This window comes from Salmo salar, chromosome 27, assembly GCF_965601325.2.
Source record: "Salmo salar chromosome 27, fSalSal1, whole genome shotgun sequence".
Taxonomy (NCBI): Eukaryota; Metazoa; Chordata; class Actinopteri; order Salmoniformes; family Salmonidae; genus Salmo; species Salmo salar.
In genome coordinates, this window is record NC_138317.1 from 43,078,550 (window position 1) to 43,099,941 (window position 21,392).

Below are 21,392 nucleotides of genomic sequence, written 5' to 3' on the forward strand. Positions count from 1 at the left end.
TTATAAAAGCCTGCATCCAAAAGACATTAGGCTGTTATGTGGACAAAGACAACACTACATTTTTATCAATGTAGTGTCGTTTATATACCAATAATAATAATAGGCTGTATTTTCTGTTCTTGATTTACTTTACTAAAGGGAACGGCTTCTCCCTGCAAATCGATCTCGTAAGGGTTACTATAGAAACTGGGGGGAGTAGAGCCATAGTAACTTTAGATACTTGTTGCTATGGCAATGAGGCCGAGATGTTTCCATGGAAACGGCCATTGAAGAGTGGGAGTAGTTTTCACCCTTACTCACACAGGTGTTGATTTTAAAGTACACGGACACACCTCTCCTCTGAAAATAGCTTGTTTTCCCCCCTCAACCCTGCAAAGTGAAGCAGTAAGCCTAGTGCCCTACTAACAGTCAAAGCTTACTTCAGGAAAACACTAGCAAGAAAAATAGGTCTTCCCACATGTCTGAGCCTGTGCTCCCCAATTAAGATGCCACCAACTTCCTGTGGTGTGAATGATTCCAGAACATTCCTTTGATATTGTCATTGTCAGCATATATTAACAGGAAAACAGGCTAGACAAAAAAAGAGACTGAGGTGATGTTTTGAATTTATTACATTTGTCTGATTCTCTCTGTACATATAGGCTTGAGGTACTGAAAACAAAGTGCTTGAGACGAGGCTGCCTGCCACCATATTAGAATTCCCAGAGTGAAGCGTTTTTATGGCCCACTGCCAAAAATGACTGTGTCTAACGCAGAGACCAGTGACAAATCAAATCAAAACTCCAATGGGCTACAGCCAATCCTGAGGCGGCGCTAATAGACCTTGCCTTACAAAAGAGAGAAACAGGCTACTGGTGGTGGTGGTATGTGCTGAAAGAACAGATGGAGAAAGTAGTGAAAGTGAAGAGATACTCTAGTTTTGCTCTCCCTTCCTACTCTTCCCCCCCCCCCCCCCCCCAACTGCTCTTTCCCCTACTATCTCACCCTCTCCATCGTTCCTCTCTACGCTCGCCCTCTCCCACTCTCTACTCTGTGGGAGGCAGAGGGAGTAATCCAAGCTTTCAGGGTTAACATTAGTAGCAGCTCACCTTCTGAAACCAGGCTGCCAAAAAATAAAATAATAAAATTGCCACCCAATCTGAACCTCTAGCTCCCTGGGCCCGTATCCACAAAGCATCTGAGAGTAGGAGTGCTGATCTGGGATCTGCCCATTTCTAATCTTATTATGGTTTTATCTATATGCCAAAACTGATCCTAGATCAGCGCTCCTACCGAGGTAATCCTGAGATCTCTCTCTAGTTAACAAGGATGATGACAGGCCACTGAGTAGGTTATATTAAAAAGACATCAAGTCTGTTACACTACAGGATGAGTGCCCATCTCCTATGGCACCCTATTCTCTACATAGTACAATATTTTTTGCCCAGGGCCCATAGGGATTAGGACCCATAGGGTTCTAGTCAGTAGTAGATTACTATACAGGGAACCATTTGGGACGTGACCCGTAGTTTCAGAGTTTCTCTGTTGAGTTTCTCTGTTGGCTTCAACTAATCACCCCCAGTGACATCCTGTGATACAGCTGGTGGGGATAGGGCTGAGACAGTGGGTTCACTGGGGGGGGGGGGGAGAGAGAGAGAGAGAGAGAGAGAGAGAGGCTGAGAGAGAGAGAGAGGCTGAGAGAGAGAGAGAGAGAGGCTGAGAGAGAGAGAGAGAGAGAGAGAGAGAGAGAGAGGCTGAGAGAGAGAGAGAGAGGCTGAGAGAGAGAGAGGCTGAGAGAGAGAGAGAGAGAGGCTGAGAGAGAGAGAGAGGCTGAGAGAGAGAGAGAGGCTGAGAGAGAGAGAGAGGCTGAGAGAGAGAGAGAGGCTGAGAGAGAGAGAGGCTGAGACAGTGGGTTCACTTGAGGCCAACCGACCAAGGCCTTTAAGAACTACATTTTCTTAGGTGCCCTATTGTGAGATTTTAGAAAGTGCTGGCTAGATAATGATTAGTTTGAGCAGGGAGGGTTGAAAGAGATGGGGGGGGGGGGGGGGAGAGAGAGAGGGAGGGGCAGCACATAACAGCCATACCAACCACGTCAGCTCACAAAAAAAAAAAAACTGTAGGAAAATATAGTACAAAACTCTGAACTTTTGTACAAATCAACAAGAAACAAAATGATTACTGTAAAGAAAACAGGCACAGCGTCACAAAGTGGCAAGTGTGATCAAAGTAACGTTTCAATAGTGTTATTATTTGAATATTTATTTATTTAACCTTTTTTTTTTTACTAACAAAAATATAATCATTTTGAGATTTGAGTTAAGCCAGTGTCAGGAAACAGGAAAGAAAATAGGACGAAATCTGAAAGCTCTGGTTTTGGTTCATTAGGGACTGTACAGAAGGATACTAGTATGTAACACACAGTGAGATACCAACACACAGCGAGACATGCACACACACACGACAGTCTATGTACATTGCCAGGCTGATGTGGACATAATGCACAAATCGATGGATCCACTCATGATACCATACAGTCTTAGACAGTAACAGGAAATAAGATGCACGGGTGGCAAATATTATAAGAACAACGTTAAGATACACAAGCAGATGTTCCATTTCCTGTCAGTTTCAAATAAACTGACATTGTTTGCAATGGCTAACATTTTGATCAATAGAAGAAAAAAAAATCCATTAGTCACTGACTGGTTTCAAAATGGCACTGAAAGTATAAATATATTGTTGAGTTTCAGAGCTGATCAAAAATGTATTTAGTTTAGGATTATATTTCAAGATGTTCTCATGTCAACATCAACTAAATCTGAGCCGTTGTTGCTGTAGCGATGGATAATCTTTACACACATGCATACGATCAAATCTCACACTGCCTACATGGCATGATATCTTCTCGTCAACAAATAGTCTTCCTATCGGGAAACATGAATTAACATTAAATATTTACATACTTTATTAAATCTGGTAGATATAACAGGGAGATAAAATGCCAGCCCAGAATCCCCCCCCCCCCCCAATCAGGTTACTGTCCTTCCTGACGAGATGATTGCTCTGTCAATCACTGAAGCAAATGTGCAAACAGAAATAACCATAACACCACATTATAACCCACTCCCCACAAAGTGAACGTTTGGGTCTTTGCTCCTTAATCCCATCCTGTGTGTCTGGGAGTTCACAACCCCATCCCAACACTACCCATTATGTCATTTCCCTTGATCGTTATTGTCCTTGCAGATCTTGAACCACTTTCCTAAGAATAGGGGCAAAGGGATCCATTTGGGATTGGGGCAACAAGAGCAAGAAAATCCTCTCTGATCCATCCCTGGTTTTGACTCAGTCCTGGTTTAATAATATAGGGTTGAGATCCATCCCTGGTTTTGACTCTGTCCTGGTTTATGATATAGGGTTGAGATCCATCCCTGGTTTTGACTCTGTCCTGGTTTATGATATAGGGTTGAGATCCATCCCTGGTTTTGACTCAGTCCTGGTTTATAATATTGGGTTGAGATCCATCCCTGGTTTTGACTCAGTCCTGATTTATAATATAGGGTTGAGATCCATCCCTGGTTTTGACTCAGTCCTGGTTTATAATATAGGGTTGAGATCCATCCCTGGTTTTGACTCAGTCCTGGTTTATAATATAGGGTTGAGATCCATCCCTGGTTTTGACTCAGTCCTGGTTTATAATATTGGGTTGAGATCCATCCCTGGTTTTGACTCAGTCCTGGTTTATAATATTGGGTTGAGCAAAGCATACTACTTGGGCTTCTCTCCCTGCCAGCCTGATAGTGAGAGTTGGTTTTCATTCAGTCCTGGTTTCTGTCGACTAGAGGTCGCTGCCAGTCAGTATGCCAGTCCGTTCAGGGATGTTGTTTGAGCTGTGCCAGCCAGTCACTTTAGGGGCGTTGTTTGAGCTTTGCCAGCCTGCCAGTCAGTCAGTCAGTGAGTTCAGGGGCATTGCTTGAGCTGTGCCAACCTGCGGAGTAGCTGCTGCTGTCTGGCCTTCAGCTGACGTTTCTCCTGTGCCCGCTGGCGCTCGCTAGAATGCAGCTGCGCCAGGTACTCTGTGGCACGTGTCAGGATGGCCACCTTGGGCGTCTTGGGGCACTCTGCCAAGCCAGGGATGTTGTCCCGCAGCGCCAGGAAACGAGAGCGCAGGTCGTTGCGCCGTTTACGTTCCAGGAAGTTGTGAGTCTTGCGTTTGTCCGTGTCCTCACAGTCGGAGGACTGGGGGCTGCAGGGGTGGGAGCAGTGGGAGAAGGACTTCAAGGGGGAGAGGTGGTGGGAGGAGGAGGAGGATGGGGGAGAGTTCGAGGGGGAGGAGGCAAGGATGAGTGCGTTGGCATCAGGTGACTCCAAACTGGCCGTTGCTACTGCGACGTGAGGCGATTTGCTCTCAGAGTACTGATTGGTTGAGGCGGGGCCTGGGTGTGGCTGGGGGTGAGATGAGTTTGAGAAGTTATGAGAAGAGTTTGGGGGCTCGTGTCGGACCCTCTTCCTGGGGGGCTCGGGATGTTTGTGTGTGTCGGGGGAAGGCGCTGCGTAGTTATGCTGCTGTTGGTGGATAGAGATGTGGAAATGTTTCATACACGGGTCCACAGGGTCTGCTCCAACCATAATGGTCACCGGCGTCCGCCCGTTCAGCCCGCCGTTGGCCAGCCGCCGGGACTTGTACTGCTTGTGTTCCACAGTCACCACATCAATCTCCTCTTCATCCTCCTCCTCATCATCATCATCACTAGATTCATCATCTGGAGAAGCAATAGAGAAGGTTAGTGACCAGAGCAATGCAAACAAACAAACAAAAACAAACAAAGAAAAACATCTTAAACAAAGATAATCAACTACTACAAAGATAGTAGTTGATAAGATAAATCAACTATGACATTTATTCACTCGATCCTTTATAAAAATCACTTTATTTACCCTTCTATATTCAACAATAAACACTAACAGGAAATTCAAAAAGGTATAAAATGAACTTGGGAGGGTTTAGTATTTTGACAAGACTACCAATTCGATACCATGAAATTGGGGAGGGAAAAGAAAGGAGTAAAGTCAATATTTCGGTGTTTTAGAATTAGTTTCTTAGACAGACAGACAGACAGACAGACAAACAAAAGGTTGGGGTCACTTAGAATGTCCTTGTTTTTGAAAGAAGCACATTTTTTGTCCATTTAAAATAACATAACATTTATAAGAAATACAGTGTAGACAAAAGGTTGGGGTCACTTAGAATGTCCTTGTTTTTGAAAGAGAAGCACATTTTTTGTCCATTTAAAATAACATAACATTTATAAGAAATAACAGTGTAGACATGGTTAATGTTGTAAATGACTACTGTAGCTGGAAACGGTACATTTTTTATGGAATATCTACATAGGCGTACAGAGGCCCATTATCAGCAACCATCACTCCTGTGTTCCAATGGCACATTGTGTAAGCTAATCCAAGTTTATCATTTTAAAAGGCTAATTGATCATTAGAAAACCCTTTTGCAATTATGTTAGCACAGCTGAAAACTGTTGTCCTGATTAAAGAAGCAATAAAACTGTTCTTCTTTAGACTAGTTGAGTATCTGGAGCATCAGCATATGTGGGTTCGATTACAGGCTCAAAATGACTAGAAACAAAGACCTTTCTCCTGAAACTCATCTGTCTATTCTTGTTCTGAGAAATGAAGGTTATTCCATGTGAGAAATTGCCAAGAAACTGAAGATCTCGTACAATGATGTGTACTACTCCCTTCAGAGAACAGCACAAACTGGCCCTAACCAGAATAGAAAGAGGAGTGGGAGGCCCCGGTGCACAATTGAGCAAGAGGACAAGTACATTAGTGTCTAGTTTGAGGAACAGACACCTCACAAGTCCTCAACTGGCAGCTTCATTAAATAGTACCCACAAAACACCAGTTTCAACGTCAACAGTGAAGAGGCGACTCCGGAATGCTGGCCTTCTAGGCAGAGTTGCAAAGAAAAAGCCATATCTCAGACTGGACAATAAAATTACAAAATTAAGATGGGCAAAAGAACACAGACACTGGACAGAGGAAGACTGGAAAAAAAAGTGTTATGGACAGACAAATCTACATTTGAGGTGTTCAGATCACAAAGAAGAACATTTGTGAGACAGAAAAAATGAAAAGATGTTGGAGGAGTGCTTGATGCCATCTGTCAAGCATGGTGGAGGCAATGTGATGGTCTCGGGGTGCTTTGGTGGTGGTAAAGTGGGAGATTTGTACAGGGTAAAAGGGATCTTGAAGAAGGAAGGCTATAACTCCATTTTGAAACGCCACGCCATACCCTGTGGACGGCGCTTAATTGGAGCCAATTTCCTTCTACAACAGGACAATGACCCAAAGCACAGCTCCAAACTATGCAATAACTATTTAGGGAAGAAGCAGTCAGCTGGTATTCTGTCTCTAATGGAGTGGCCAACACAGTCACCGGATCTCAACCCTATTGAGCTGTTGTGGGAGCAGCTTGACCGTATGGGACGTAAGAAGTGCCCATCAAGCCAATCCAACTTGTGGGAGATGCTTCAGGAAGCATTGGGGTGAAATCTCTTCAGATTACCTCAACAAATTGACAACTAGAATGCCAAAGGTCTACAAGGCTGTAATTGCTGCAAATGGAGGATTCTTTGACGAAAGCAAAGTTTGAAGAACAATTATTAATTTCAATTAAAAATAATTATTTATAAACTTGTCAACGTCTTGACTATATTTCCTATTCATTTTGCAACTCATTTCATGTCTGTTTTCATGGAAAACTAGGACATTTCTAAGTGACCCCAAACTTTTGAACGGTAATATACCTAATGCCACCCCTCATCTCTGATTCTCTGCAGGGTGCACGATAAAGTATCGGCTATTCAGTGTGGTCTTAATCAAATGACCCATAGCCTATAGATTCTGAAGGGATCTGATTATATACACTGTAAAGTGATCTATAAAACAGTGCTTTGGTCCACGATGCTTTATGCTAGAAACGAGCTGTAAAATACCTGGGAAAGACGTGACACCGATGCACATGGAGATATCATTGTTTTGTTTCTTTCACATTCTGAAGCTGAGCTACAACCTTGTACAGTGAAGGAGACAAAAGATGACTTTACTTGGGAGGTTATCTAATTCTGTCACTATCAGTTCCATTAAACGATTAACGTTCTGTACAATAGAAGATGTTTTAAACCCAGACAGCTTTTAGGGAAACGCTTGTGACCTTCTCCCGTTGGGATAAGCCATAGAAGAAGAAGAGTAGACAGCAGTTAACCTGTTAGGGCTAGGGGGCAGCATTGACACGGCTGGATAAAAAACATACCCGATTTAATCTGGTTACCACTCCTACTCAGTAACTAGAATATGCATATACTTATTACATATGGATAGAAAACACCCTAAATTTTCTAAAACTGTTTGAATGGTGTCTGTGAGTATAACAGAACTCAAATGGCAGGTCAAAACCTGAGAGATTCCTTTACAGGAAGTGGCCTGTCTGACCATTTCTGGAACTTCTTTGCCATCTCTATCATTTACTAAGGATCTCTGCTCTAACGTGACACTTCCCACGTCGTCCATAGGCTCTCATAGCCCGGGAAAAAAGAGAATGTCGTCATTCCAGCCCCAGGCTGAAACACATTATCGCCTTTCTCAAGTGGCCCATCAAGAGACACTAGCTTATGCGCGTGACCCCGACCGCCCCCGCCTTTGGGATTTTTTCCTCTGTTTGCCGAAAAGGAGATTCCCTGTCGGAATTTTACCGCTTTTCTACGAGAAAAATGACGTAAAAATTGATTTTAAACAGCGGTTGACATGCTTCGACGTACGGCAATTGAATACTTTGAATTTTATTGTCAGGAATTGCGCCAAGCGCGCGACACTTCTTTACTATTTCGGATAGTGTCTGGAACGCACAAACAAAACGCCGCTATTCGGATATAACGATGGATTATTTTGGACCAAACCAACATTTGTTATTGAAGTAGACGTCCTGGGTGTGCATTCTGACGAAGACAACAAAAGGTAATGACATTTTTATAATAGTAAATATGATTATGGTGAGTGCTAAACTTGCCGGATGTCTAAATAGCTAGCCCGTGATGCCTGGGCTATATACTTAGAATATTGCAAAATGTGCTTTCACCAAAAAGCTATTTTAAAATCGGACATATCGAGTGCATAGAGGAGGTCTGTATCTATAATTCTTAAAATAATTGTTATGCTTTTTGTGAACGTTTATCGTGAGTAATTTAGTCAAATGTTAGCGAATTCCCCGTAAGTTTGCGGGGGGTATGCTAGTTCTGAACGTCACATGCTAATGTAAAAAGCTGGTTTTTGATATAAATATGAACTTGATTGAACAAAACATGCATGTATTGTATAACATAATGTCCTAGGGTTGTCATCTGATGAAGATCATCAAAGGTGAGTGCTGCATTTAGCTGTCTTCTGGGTTTTGGTGACATTATATGCTGGCTTGAAAAATGGGTGTCTGATTATTTCTGGCTTGGTACTCTGCTGACATAATCTAATGTTTTGCTTTCGTTGTAAAGCCTTTTTGAAATCGGACAGTGTGGTTAGATTAACGAGAGTCTTATCTTTAAATGGCTGTAAAATAGTCATATGTTTGAGAAATTGAAGTAATAGGATTTTGAAGATTTTGAAAATCACGCCACAGGCTGGCAGTGGATGTTACGTAGGTGGGACGAATTCGTCCCGCCGGTCACATAGAGGTTAAAGCTTTCAATTTTCTGCGTAGGTCGGCCTACTCTGTCTGGAGTGGAAAGGGAAAGGGGGGGGGGGAGGAGATACCTAGTCAGTTGTCAACTGGATGCCTTCAACTGAAATGTGTCTTCCACATTTAACCCAACCCCTCTGAATCAGAGAGGTGCGGGGGCTGACTTAAAAAAAAAAAAAATTAAAAATGTAACAAAAAATAAAAAATAAAAAAAATCGCCATCCACGTCGTCAGCGCCCGGGGAACAGTGGGTTAATTGCCTCGCTCAGGGGTAAAACGACAGATTTTGAACCTTGTCAGCTCGGGGATTCGATCCAGAAACCTTGCGGTTACTGGCCCAACGCTCTAACCACTAGGAAGCCTAAAGTACCATGCTGGGATTCCTAATGAAATCTCAGATGTAGTTACGTGCAAACAGGATGTGGCCTTGAAGAATTATGATAAGATGAACACATAGGCATTTCATGTAGGTGTGGAGAGAGTGGACAGACAGTTGATTGACAGGTGGTCATAGCCTATAGCAGAGCCGTCGACTCACTTTAAAGTCCAGGAAGAGGGCGTGGCACTTGAGTCTGAGGATGGACATGAGCTTCTTCGTTATTTGCTGCCCGTCACAGTGGGCGGAGCCTAGAGTCAGACTGTAGCTCCGGGATTTATTTATGTTATTTCAAGTCCTTTATTTAACCAGGTAGGCTGGTTGAGAACAATTCCTTTATTTAACCAGGTAGGCTGGTTGAGAACAATTCCTTTATTTAACCTGCCCATTCTTAGCCTGTAATTTTGGTTATTTGTGTAGTATTAATTTAAAACGATTCTGCTAACATGTAAAATGACGTAGAATTGCATGAAAATGTTTATGAAAGGCATTTTTTTTTTCTTCTCTCGAACCTGCAAATATGATGATGGTTTCATGCAATGCTTTTACTATAAAGGGGATATTTTCACCCCTACTCTTGTCCGTGGTGGTCCCACAACTTTCTGGCCCGTAGCCATGTGCTCGATCAAAATTCCTGTGTTGCCATGTAATAGTTACAGGACGAATAACACTTTGTAAAACTGCATATCTAAGGCTCTGGTCTGTCCTAGAAGTGAGGGTAAACGGTGGACATGTTTTTCTGCTATCCAAAATAATAATTAAACAAAGTGGGTATAGGGAGAGTCACTATTTTTTTCAGCTTTCAGGGAGGGGTTAGGTAAATTATATTTGGCTGAAGGGAGGGTCATCCATTTTCATTTCAGAGGAGGTCTGATGTTCTCCTTATTATAAATTATGTTCGGTCCCTTGTGTACTTTATTTCAGGGAAAGTGTGTACCGGTAAGCTTGCTGAAGGCCTCCCGAGTGGCGCAGTAGTCTAAGGCACTGCATCGCAGTGCTAGCTGTGCCACTAGAGATTCTGGCTTCGAGTTCAGGCTCTGTCGCAGCCAGCCGCAACCAGGAGACCCATGGGGCGGCGCACAATTGGCCTAGCGTCGTCCGGGTTAGGGGAGGGTTTTGCCGGCAGGGATATCCTTGTCCCATCGCATACTAGCGACCCCTGTGGCGGGCCGTGCACTCCGACACCGTCACAAGGTGTACGGTGTTTCCTCCGACACATTGGTGCGGCTGGCTTCTGGGTTAAGCGAGCATTGTGTCAAGAAGCAGTGCGGCTTGGTTGGGTCTTGTTTTGGAGGACGCCTGGCTCTCGACCTTCACCTCTCCCAAGTCCGTACGGGAGTTGCAGCGATGGGACAAGACAATAACTACCAATTGGATACTACGAAATTGGAGAGAAAAAAAGAGGGTAAAATAAAAAATATATAAAAATAAATATAATATAGTTAAAAGCACACTAAAACTACATACTGGGTACTACTCATACTACATACTGGATACTACATACTGGGTACTACTCATACTACATACTGGGTACTACGTACTGGGTACTACTCATACTACATACTGGGTACTACGTACTACTCATACTACGTACTACTCATACTACGTACTACTCATACTACGTACTACTCATACTACATACTGGGTACTACTCATACTACTCATACTACATACTGGGTACTACTCATACTACATACTGGGTACTACTCATACTACATACTGGGTACTACTCATACTACATACTGGGTACTACTCATACTACGTACTACTCATACTGGGTACTACTCATACTACATACTCGGTACTACTCATACTACATACTCGGTACTACTCATACTACATACTGGATACTACATACTGGGTACTACTCATACTACATACTGGGTACTACTCATATTACAGACTGGGTACTACAAACTGGGTACTATTTTGAATATACTATTCAGTAAAATCTAATCCACCCCATACTAGGCTCATTCATGACGAGAAGGCGTCATCAAATGCACAACTGTGTTGATTCCCGCCATTAGTTGATTTTGGTACAAGGCATCACCATATCGGATTATCAGCTGCTGTCAAACACAAGTGGGTCTTGTGTCTCTCCCTCAATTCTACCAGATGAAAAGCCCAAATTACTATGACATCCTATGACCTGATGGGTATGACACACAATCAGTGCATACCTCACGCTCAGTGGAAAGTCTCTCCCTCTCTCTCTCTCAGGTTATTCATTTCAGTCGCGTGGTGGTGTGGGGATGGTGTGTGTGGGGGGGGGGGGGAGACAGAATGATATGAGGCTAGTGTTCTCACATTCTGAGTAATAACAAGGGACCTCAGTCTCCGAGCAAATCACTGGTTTTATCACAGTTTCTCTCCCCCCCCCCCCCAACAATCATTCAATTTGCAACAAGACCGAGCATTGAAGCCACGTGCTGTAACCATTTCACTATAGCCATTCACTATACAAGAATAATCTTTGGAGATATTGTTGTTTGTAACAACTTCAGCTATTCCAATATGTAGAAATATCTTAGGCTTGTGTCAAATGTGGATGTTTAACACTGGGGATTCATTTAAAATCATATACATCTGATTTCAGCTCCAACCTCACTGACTAGACTCCAAGGAACTAGTGGGACTAATGCTCTCTGGCTGTTTCCCAAATGGAACCCTAGTCCCTATATAGTGCACTACTTTAGACCAGACCCCTATGGAACCCTATTCCCTATATAGTGCACTACTTTAGACCAGAGCCCTATGGAACCCTATCCCCTATATAGTGCACTACTTTAGACCTGAGCCCTATGGAACCCTGTTCCCTATATAGTGCACTAATTTAGACCAGAGCCCTATGGAACCCTATCCCCTATATAGTGCACTACTTTAGACCTGAGCCCTATAGAACCCTATTCCCTAAAGTAGTGCACTACTTTAGACCAGAGCCCTATGGAACCCTATTCCCTATATAGTGCACTACTTTAGACCAGAGCCCTATGGAACCCTATCCCCTATATAGTGCACTACTTTAGACCTGAGCCCTATGGAACCCTATCCCCTATATAGTGCACTACTTTAGACCTGAGCCCTATGGAACCCTATCGAATCCCTGAGCTGACAAGGTAAAAATCTGTCATTCTGCCCCTGAAGAAGGCAGTTAACCAACTGTTCCCCGATAGGCCATCATTGTAAAATAAGAATATGTTCTTAACTGTTCTTAAAAAATAAAAAACAGCCTAGATAACCTTAACCACCTAGCTAAAATTCATATAATATTTGCAAATTTGTAACATATTGTACATTTTGCAAATTTGTAACATATACGAATTGTCATATTATATGAAATGGGTGATGGACATTCACAGATGAATACATTCTAATACATCACACAAAACATAACATACTAAATGGATTGTTTCAGATTTACATACAAAATTATACGAAATGCTCTGAGACCAGGTTGTTGCTTATTGGCCAGTATGTTAACTATAGCAAATTGTCAGCATCCAGAGTTCCTGACTCATGACAGTAAAAGATCACAGATCACTGCACCTGTACATAGCCCATCTATAATTTAGCCCAAACTACTACCTCTTCCCCTACTGTATTTATTTTTTTTTATTTATTTTGCTCCTTTGCACCATATTATTTATATTTTATTTTATCTCTGAACTTTCTTCAAACTACAAATCTACCATTCCAGTGTTTTTCTTGCTATACTTTATTTACTTTGCCACCATGGCATTTTTTTGCCTTTACCTCCCTTATCTCACATCATTTGTTCACATTGTATATAGTCTTATTATTATTATTATTTTTTTTCTACTGCATCATTGATTGTATGTTGTTTTACTCCACGTGTAACTCTGTGTTTTTGTATGTTGTCGAACTGCTTTGCTTTATCTTGGCCAGGTCGCAATTGTAAATGAGAACTTGTTCTCAACTTGCCTACCTGGTTAAATAAAGGTGAAATAAAAAATAAATAAAAATAAAAAGGACCTTCATATATAGTCAGTTTAACGGGCCAATGTTGACGTACCTGATGAGTCTGTGGGGGATTCCGAACCGGAGGACACCGTAGGTTTTTTGAACGGTCCCCCGGTCAGGGGGAAGGTGAGAACAGCAGCCGGGTCCACGCAATCCGTTGCCAAGCTACTGTGAACCGGAACAGCCGTGTCCATGGGCATCGTCACACACTGCGCCCTCCCGGGGGTGTTGATGCCAGCTCCCACCTGCTGCGGGGCCGGTTTGGTCAACCCCGACCCGGGACAGGAAGCGTGTCGCTCCCCGACAACTTTCTCCAGCTGTTTACCTGCCGAAAAGCTACTCCACATGCAATCCTGGATGATAATGGAGCTCAGGTTACCCAAAGCCTCGTCGGCGGAACTGAGTTTACACGGCACATCCTGGTCGTCATCTTGACCCAAAAACTGAGACACCCACTCGAGTTTGTCCCCCAGCGAAGGGCAGACCATCCCGAACCCGGCTGCCCCCTCCAACGTCCGGATAGGGGACATGGGCGGAGTCGGTACTAGCTCGAATTTCTTCCATATGTCCTCGCTGGGCGCAGTGGATTTAAAGAAATCCTCGTCCGGATCGTGGTCGTCGTAGAAGTAATGTTGATAACGGTCGTACTCCATCTCCCAGCCTGACTCATAGCGAGGAGCGGTGGTGGAGTTTATACCCGGCATCTAGAGGTCAGGGCAGTACACTTCTCCGTTATCTCCGTTATCAATAGCCTTACTGGGGACACAGACAGAGAGAGAGAGAGAGAGAGAGAGAGAGAGACAGAGAGAGAGAGAGACAGAGAGTACTGGGAATCAGCCTAGCACGTTACACTTGTGATAAACACATTATTCTGTTATGATACAACTATTGTGTTTCTGGCTATTTTACATCTGTTAATACCTAGTGGGGGAAGAAAAAAAAATACTTCTCAAATAAGGAAATGTGAGTTATCACGATTTATTATTAAAACACTGTCCTTTTATATAGATTTCTAATTGTATAGAACATGTCAAGTGACTTATGCTTTCTTGAAAAAAAAGTGTTGAAATGGCTATTTGGTCCTAGATTCGGTAATTATATTGCAACCAATTACCCCGTGAACAACCTTTAATAACTGCACCGAAGTAGAAGAAAAATAAATAACAGGCTACAACAACCTCGCAAATGATTGTTACCGCCATCGCCTCGCAACAGTGTACACGGAACTAAACAACTCCGTGTCCCAACATAGTTGCATTACCTAATACACCGGTGAAATAGATTCACAGTAGAATTTGGGGCTACTAGGATATAAATATGCCCCCCCCCCCCCCCCTTTAAAATTGTGGCCAAACCGATAAAAAAAAATCCCAAATAACGCAATAAAAATTAAAAAGTTGGTAAACATCTTCAAAACAACACTCACCGTTTTTACGGTAGACAACCAGCCGTTCTCACAAAGCATTGACAAGGAAGAGAGGAAATAAATCTAGCCTAAATAAAATGACCACAACAGTCGTATTTACAAGTCAAACTTCCGAAACACTGCGATGGAGGCTGTCTTCTATTAGTGGGCGTTAGTCTTCCGTCCAGGCAAGGGGGGGAAAATAACTAAATGTTGTCCTTTACGCGCTGGTGAAATGTAAGGAGCGTCTTGCGTCTTCTTCCTTAATTCCTATAATGAGTAGTCTAACCAACACCGCGAAACTAAATGACTCTCGATATAATTAGCTGTTGCTTCCAGTTGAATGCTCACTATTTGATTCCTGCGCACTAAAGTGTATGAGAAAGTAGACTACTAGGCTTATACTTCCCACAAGCCGTGACTTGGATAGAGTTAGTTCTGGATACAAGCTGACTGCTGCACCAGATCACCGGAAGAAGGAGAAGCTGTGATTTACATAAGAGGCGTTGGAGAGTGAGAAGGCTACGCCTACCGTTTAAAGGGACACAATCATTTCCAAGGAGGCCTTTTCCAACGCCGTCAAAATCACAAATGGGACCCAATTGGATAACAGGTAGTTCGTTATAAGACAGAGATTATTATAACCATGACATGGGCCGCATTTCACCTAAACAAGGGTAGGACTTTGCATATGTTGCAATAATACAAGTGTGTCCACTCACTATCTTATTGCTTGTGTGTATGTGTGTGTATGTGTGTGTGTATTTGTGTGTCTGTGTCTGTGTCTCTGTCTCTGTGTCTGTGTGTCTGTGTGTCTGTGTGTGTGTGTGTGTGTGTGTGTGTGTGTGTGTGTGTGTGTGTGTGTGTGTGTGTGTGTGTGTGTGTGTGTGTGTGTGTGTGTGTGTTATACCGGACATATGGCTGCGGTATCTGATGTCCTAAACAGCATACTATTTCTATGTGATCAATATCAGCCTTAACGATGTGAAAAGACCCCCAACTGTCTCTCAGTCGATAGGGAAGCAAAGCAAAGCGCTCTGCTAGGCCAAGTATATCTGATCAACAGCTGCTGATGGACAAACACACAAAACACAAACACACACACACACACACACACACAGCTGGTGTCAACTCACAGACAGACAGAAACACACATGCATGGTGGAAACTGGTATACTGTATGTGCTTTTAACTCACAAAAACACAGACCCATAAAGTTTGTTCGTTCTGCTACTTCTCTCCACCTAAAATCATACTTCGTAGGCTATTGTGGATTGTGAATCAGTAATGAGCGTATTATATACGGAACAACAATATAAACTCAACATTATATATATATATATATATATATATATAGTGGGGGGAAAAGTATTTGATCCCCTGCTGATTTTGTACGTTTGCCCGCTGACAAAGAAATTATCAGTCTATAATTTTAATGGTAGGTTTATTTATTTATTTATTTATTCAGTCAGCCCATTATCTATTGGATCTATCCCCTCTCAGTCAGTCCATTATCTACTGGCTCTATCCCCCTCTCAGTCAGCCCATTATCTACTGGCTCTATCCCCCCCTCAGTCAGTCCATTATCTACTGGCTCTATCCCTCCTCAGTCAGCCCATTATCTACTGGCTCTGTCCCCCTCTCAGTCAGCCCATTATCTACTGGCTCTATCCCCCCTCAGTCAGCCCATTATCTACTGGCTCTATCCCCTCTCAGTCAGCCCATTATCTACTGGCTCTGTCCCCCTCTCAGTCAGCCCATTATCTACTGGCTCTATCCCCCTCTCAGTCAGCCCATTATCTAATGGCTCTATCCCCTCTCAGTCAGCCCATTATCTACTGGCTCTATCCCCCTCTCAGTCAGCCCATTATCTACTGGCTCTATCCCCCTCTCAGTCAGCCCATTATCTACTGGCTCTATCCCCTCAGTCAGCCCATTATCTACTGTCTCTATCCCCCTCTCAGTCAGCCCATTATCTACTGGCTCTATCCCCCCTCAGTCAGCCAGTTATCTACTGGCTCTATCGCCACTCAGTCAGTCCATTATCTACTGGCTCTATCCCCCAGTCAGCCCATTATCTACTGGCTCTATCCCCCTCTCAGTCAGCCCATTATCTACTGGCTCTATCCCCCCAGTCAGCCCATTATCTAATGTCTCTATCCCCACTCTCAGTCAACCCATTATCTACTGGCTCTATCCCCCCTCAGTCAGCCCATTATCTACTGTCTCTATCCTCTCAGTCAGCCCATTATCTACTGGCTCTATCCCCCCCTCAGTCAGTCCATTCTCTACTGGCTCTATCCCCCTCTCAGTCAGCCCATTATCTACTGTCTCTATCCCCACTCTCAGTCAGCCCATTATCTACTGGCTCTATCCCCCCTCAGTCAGCCCATTATCTACTGTCTCTATCCTCTCAGTCAGCCCATTATCTACTGGCTCTATCCCTCCCTCAGTCAGCCCATTTATCTACTGGCTCTATCCCCCCTCAGTCAGCCCATTTATCTACTGGCTCTATCCTCTCAGTCAGCCCATTATCTACTGGCTCTATCCCTCCCTCAGTCAGCCCATTTATCTACTGGCTCTATCCCCCCTCAGTCAGCCCATTATCTACTGGCTCTATCCCTCCCTCAGTCAGCCCATTATCTACTGGCTCTATCCCCCCCTCAGTCAGTCCATTATCTACTGGCTCTATCCCTCCTCAGTCAGCCCATTATCTACTGGCTCTGTCCCCCTCTCAGTCAGCCCATTATCTACTGGCTCTATCCCCCCTCAGTCAGCCCATTATCTACTGGCTCTATCCCCTCTCAGTCAGCCCATTATCTACTGGCTCTGTCCCCCTCTCAGTCAGCCCATTATCTACTGGCTCTATCCCCCTCTCAGTCAGCCCATTATCTAATGGCTCTATCCCCTCTCAGTCAGCCCATTATCTACTGGCTCTATCCCCCTCTCAGTCAGCCCATTATCTACTGGCTCTATCCCCCTCTCAGTCAGCCCATTATCTACTGGCTCTATCCCCTCAGTCAGCCCATTATCTACTGTCTCTATCCCCCTCTCAGTCAGCCCATTATCTACTGGCTCTATCCCCCCTCAGTCAGCCAGTTATCTACTGGCTCTATCGCCACTCAGTCAGTCCATTATCTACTGGCTCTATCCCCCAGTCAGCCCATTATCTACTGGCTCTATCCCCCTCTCAGTCAGCCCATTATCTACTGGCTCTATCCCCCCAGTCAGCCCATTATCTAATGTCTCTATCCCCACTCTCAGTCAACCCATTATCTACTGGCTCTATCCCCCCTCAGTCAGCCCATTATCTACTGTCTCTATCCTCTCAGTCAGCCCATTATCTACTGGCTCTATCCCCCCCTCAGTCAGTCCATTCTCTACTGGCTCTATCCCCCTCTCAGTCAGCCCATTATCTACTGTCTCTATCCCCACTCTCAGTCAGCCCATTATCTACTGGCTCTATCCCCCCTCAGTCAGCCCATTATCTACTGTCTCTATCCTCTCAGTCAGCCCATTATCTACTGGCTCTATCCCTCCCTCAGTCAGCCCATTTATCTACTGGCTCTATCCCCCCTCAGTCAGCCCATTTATCTACTGGCTCTATCCTCTCAGTCAGCCCATTATCTACTGGCTCTATCCCTCCCTCAGTCAGCCCATTTATCTACTGGCTCTATCCCCCCTCAGTCAGCCCATTATCTACTGGCTCTATCCCTCCCTCAGTCAGCCCATTATCTACTGGCTCTATCCCCCCTCAGTCAGTCCATTATCTATTGGCTCTATCCCCCCTCAGTCAGTCCATTATCTACTGGCTCTATCCCCCCTCAGACAGCCCATTATCTACTGGCTCTATCCCCTCTCAGTCAGCCCATTATCTACTGGCTCTATCCCCTCTCTGTCAGACCATTATCTACTGGCTCTATCCCCCCTCAGTCAGTCCATTATCTACTGGCTCTGTCCCCCTCTCAGTCAGCCCATTAGCTACTGGCTCTATCCCCCCTCAGTCAGCCCATTATCTACTGGCTCTATTCCTCCCTCAGTCAGCCCATTATCTACTGGCTCTATCCCCACTCAGTCAGCCCATTATCTGCTGGCTATATCCCCACTCAGTCAGCCCATTACCTACTGGCTCTGTCCCCCTCTCAGTCAGCCCATTATCTACTGGCTCTATCCCCCTCTCAGTCAGCCCATTATCTACTGTCTCTATCCCCCTCTCAGTCAGCCCATTATCTACTGGCTCTATCCCCCTCTCAGTCAGCCCATTATCTGCTGGCTCTATCCCCCTCTCAGTCAGCCCATTAGCTACTGGCTCTATCCCCCTCTCAGTCAGCCCATTATCTACTGGCTCTATCCCCCTCAGTCAGTCCATTATCTACTGGCTCTATCCCCCTCAGTCAGCCCATTACCTACTGGCTCTATCCCCCTCTCAGTCAGCCCATTATCTACTGTCTCTGTCCCCCCTCAGTCAGCCCATTATCTACTGGCTCTATCCCTCCCTCAGTCAGCCCATTTATCTACTGGCTCTATCCCCCCTCAGTCAGCCCATTATCTACTGGCTCTATCCCCCTCTCAGTCAGCCCATTATCTGCTGGCTCTATCCCCTCAGTCAGCCCATTATCTACTGGCTCTATCCCCCCTCAGTCAGCCCATTATATACTGTCTCTATCCCCCTCTCAGTCAGCCCATTATCTACTGGCTCTATCCCCCTCTCAGTCAGCCCATTATCTACTGGGTCTATCCCCCTCTCAGTCAGCCCATTATCTACTGGCTCTATCCCCCCTCAGTCAGCCCATTATCTACTGGCTCTATCCCTCCCTCAGTCAGTCCATTATCTACTGGCTTTATCCCTCCCTCAGTCAGCCCATTATCTATTGGCTCTATACCCCAGCAGTCAGCCCATTTTCTACTGGCTCTATCCCCCCTCAGTCAGCCCATTATCTACTGGCTCTATCCCCCTCTCAGTCAGCCCATTATCTGCTGGCTCTATCCCCCTCTCAGTCAGCCCATTATCTACTGGCTCTATCCCCCTCTCAGTCAGCCCATTAGCTACTGGGTCTATCCCCCTCTCAGTCAGCCCATTATCTACTGGCTCTATCCCTCCCTCAGTCAGCCCATTATCTACTGGCTCTATCCCCCCTCAGTCAGCCCATTATCTACTGGCTCTATCCCCCCTCAGTCAGCCCATTATCTACTGGCTCTATCCCTCCCTTAGTCAGTCCATTATCTACTGGCTTTATCCCTCCCTCAGTCAGCCCATTATTTACTGGCTCTATCCCCCCATCAGTCAGTCCATTATCTATTGGCTCTATACCCCAGCAGTCAGCCCATTATCTACTGGCTCTATCCCCCCTCAGTCAGCCCATTATCTACTGTCTCTATCCCCCCAGCAGTCAGCCCATTATCTACTGGCTCTATCCCCCCTCAGTCAGCCCATTATCTACTGGCTCTATCCCTCCCTTAGTCAGTCCATTATCTACTGGCTTTATCCCTCCCTCAGTCAGCCCATTATCTATTGGCTCTATACCCCAGCAGTCAGCCCATTATCTACTGGCTTTATCCCTCCCTCAGTCAGCCCATTATTTACTGGCTCTATCCCCCCTCAGTCAGCCCATTATCTACTGTCTCTATCCCCCCTCAGTCAGCCCATTATCTACTGTCTCTATCCCCCCTCAGTCAGCCCATTATCTACTGGCTCTATCCCCCCTCAGTCAGCCCATTATCTACTGGCTCTATCCCCCCTCAGTCAGCCCATTATCTACTGGCTCTATCCCTCCCTTAGTCAGTCCATTATCTACTGGCTTTATCCCTCCCTCAGTCAGCCCATTATTTACTGGCTCTATCCCCCCATCAGTCAGTCCATTATCTATTGGCTCTATACCCCAGCAGTCAGCCCATTATCTACTGGCTCTATCCCCCCTCAGTCAGCCCATTATCTACTGTCTCTATCCCCCCAGCAGTCAGCCCATTATCTACTGGCTCTATCCCCCCTCAGTCAGCCCATTATCTACTGGCTCTATCCCTCCCTTAGTCAGTCCATTATCTACTGGCTTTATCCCTCCCTCAGTCAGCCCATTATCTATTGGCTCTATACCCCAGCAGTCAGCCCATTATCTACTGGCTTTATCCCTCCCTCAGTCAGCCCATTATTTACTGGCTCTATCCCCCCTCAGTCAGCCCATTATCTACTGTCTCTATCCCCCCTCAGTCAGCCCATTATCTACTGTCTCTATCCCCCCTCAGTCAGCCCATTATCTACTGTCTCTATCCCTCCATCAGTCAGCCCATTATCTACTGGTTATATCTCCCCCTCAGTCAGTCCATTACCTCTTGGCTCTGTCCCCCTCTCAGTCAGCCCATTATCTACTGGCTCTGTCCCCTTCTCAGTCAACTGGCTCCCCCCCCCACCCTCAGTCAATCCATTAACCACTGACTCTATTCATCCCCCTAACCTGCATTTCCCCCCTCCTATCAACAATTGTCCCCCTTTCTCAATCTCTCCATCCCTTTTCCTTCACCCAAATGTCTGAGATGTTGAGCTGACAGGAAATAGAGAGACTTAAGAGTTATCTCTCCTATTCCCCTGAGGGAGCTACAATAGATAAAGACAGACTTATTGCTGAAGACCTGAATAGAGTGATGCTACAATCTCTCTCCCTCTTCTTTCTCTTTCTCTTTCTCTCTCTCTCTCTTTCTCTCTCTCTCTCCCTATTCAATTTGAATTTAATTACATTTAAGGGCTTTATTGGCATGGGGAAATAAAGCAAGTGAAGTAGATAATAAACAAAAGTGAAAAATACAATTAAAAAGAACAGTAAATCTTACACTCACAAACCCTCTTTCTCTCTCTCTGTCCTCACTCTCTCTCTCTCTGTCTCTCTCTCTTTCTCTCTCTCTCT

At 44.8% G+C, this 21,392-nt stretch overlaps 1 protein-coding gene across 1 annotated transcript; it reads right to left on the reverse strand.

The window, feature by feature from the left end:
- Positions 1 to 593: 593 nt before the first annotated feature.
- On the reverse strand, positions 594 to 14,957 carry myclb (MYCL proto-oncogene, bHLH transcription factor b). Its single transcript, XM_045709580.2, has 3 exons — positions 14,518 to 14,957; positions 13,144 to 13,847; positions 594 to 4,745 (listed from the first exon to the last, which is right to left on the reverse strand). Exons 2-3 carry the CDS (start codon positions 13,793 to 13,795, stop codon positions 3,943 to 3,945), a joined length of 1,455 nt encoding a protein of 484 aa, XP_045565536.1. The 5' UTR covers positions 13,796 to 13,847; positions 14,518 to 14,957; the 3' UTR covers positions 594 to 3,942.
- Between the last annotated feature and the right edge of the window lie 6,435 nt (positions 14,958 to 21,392).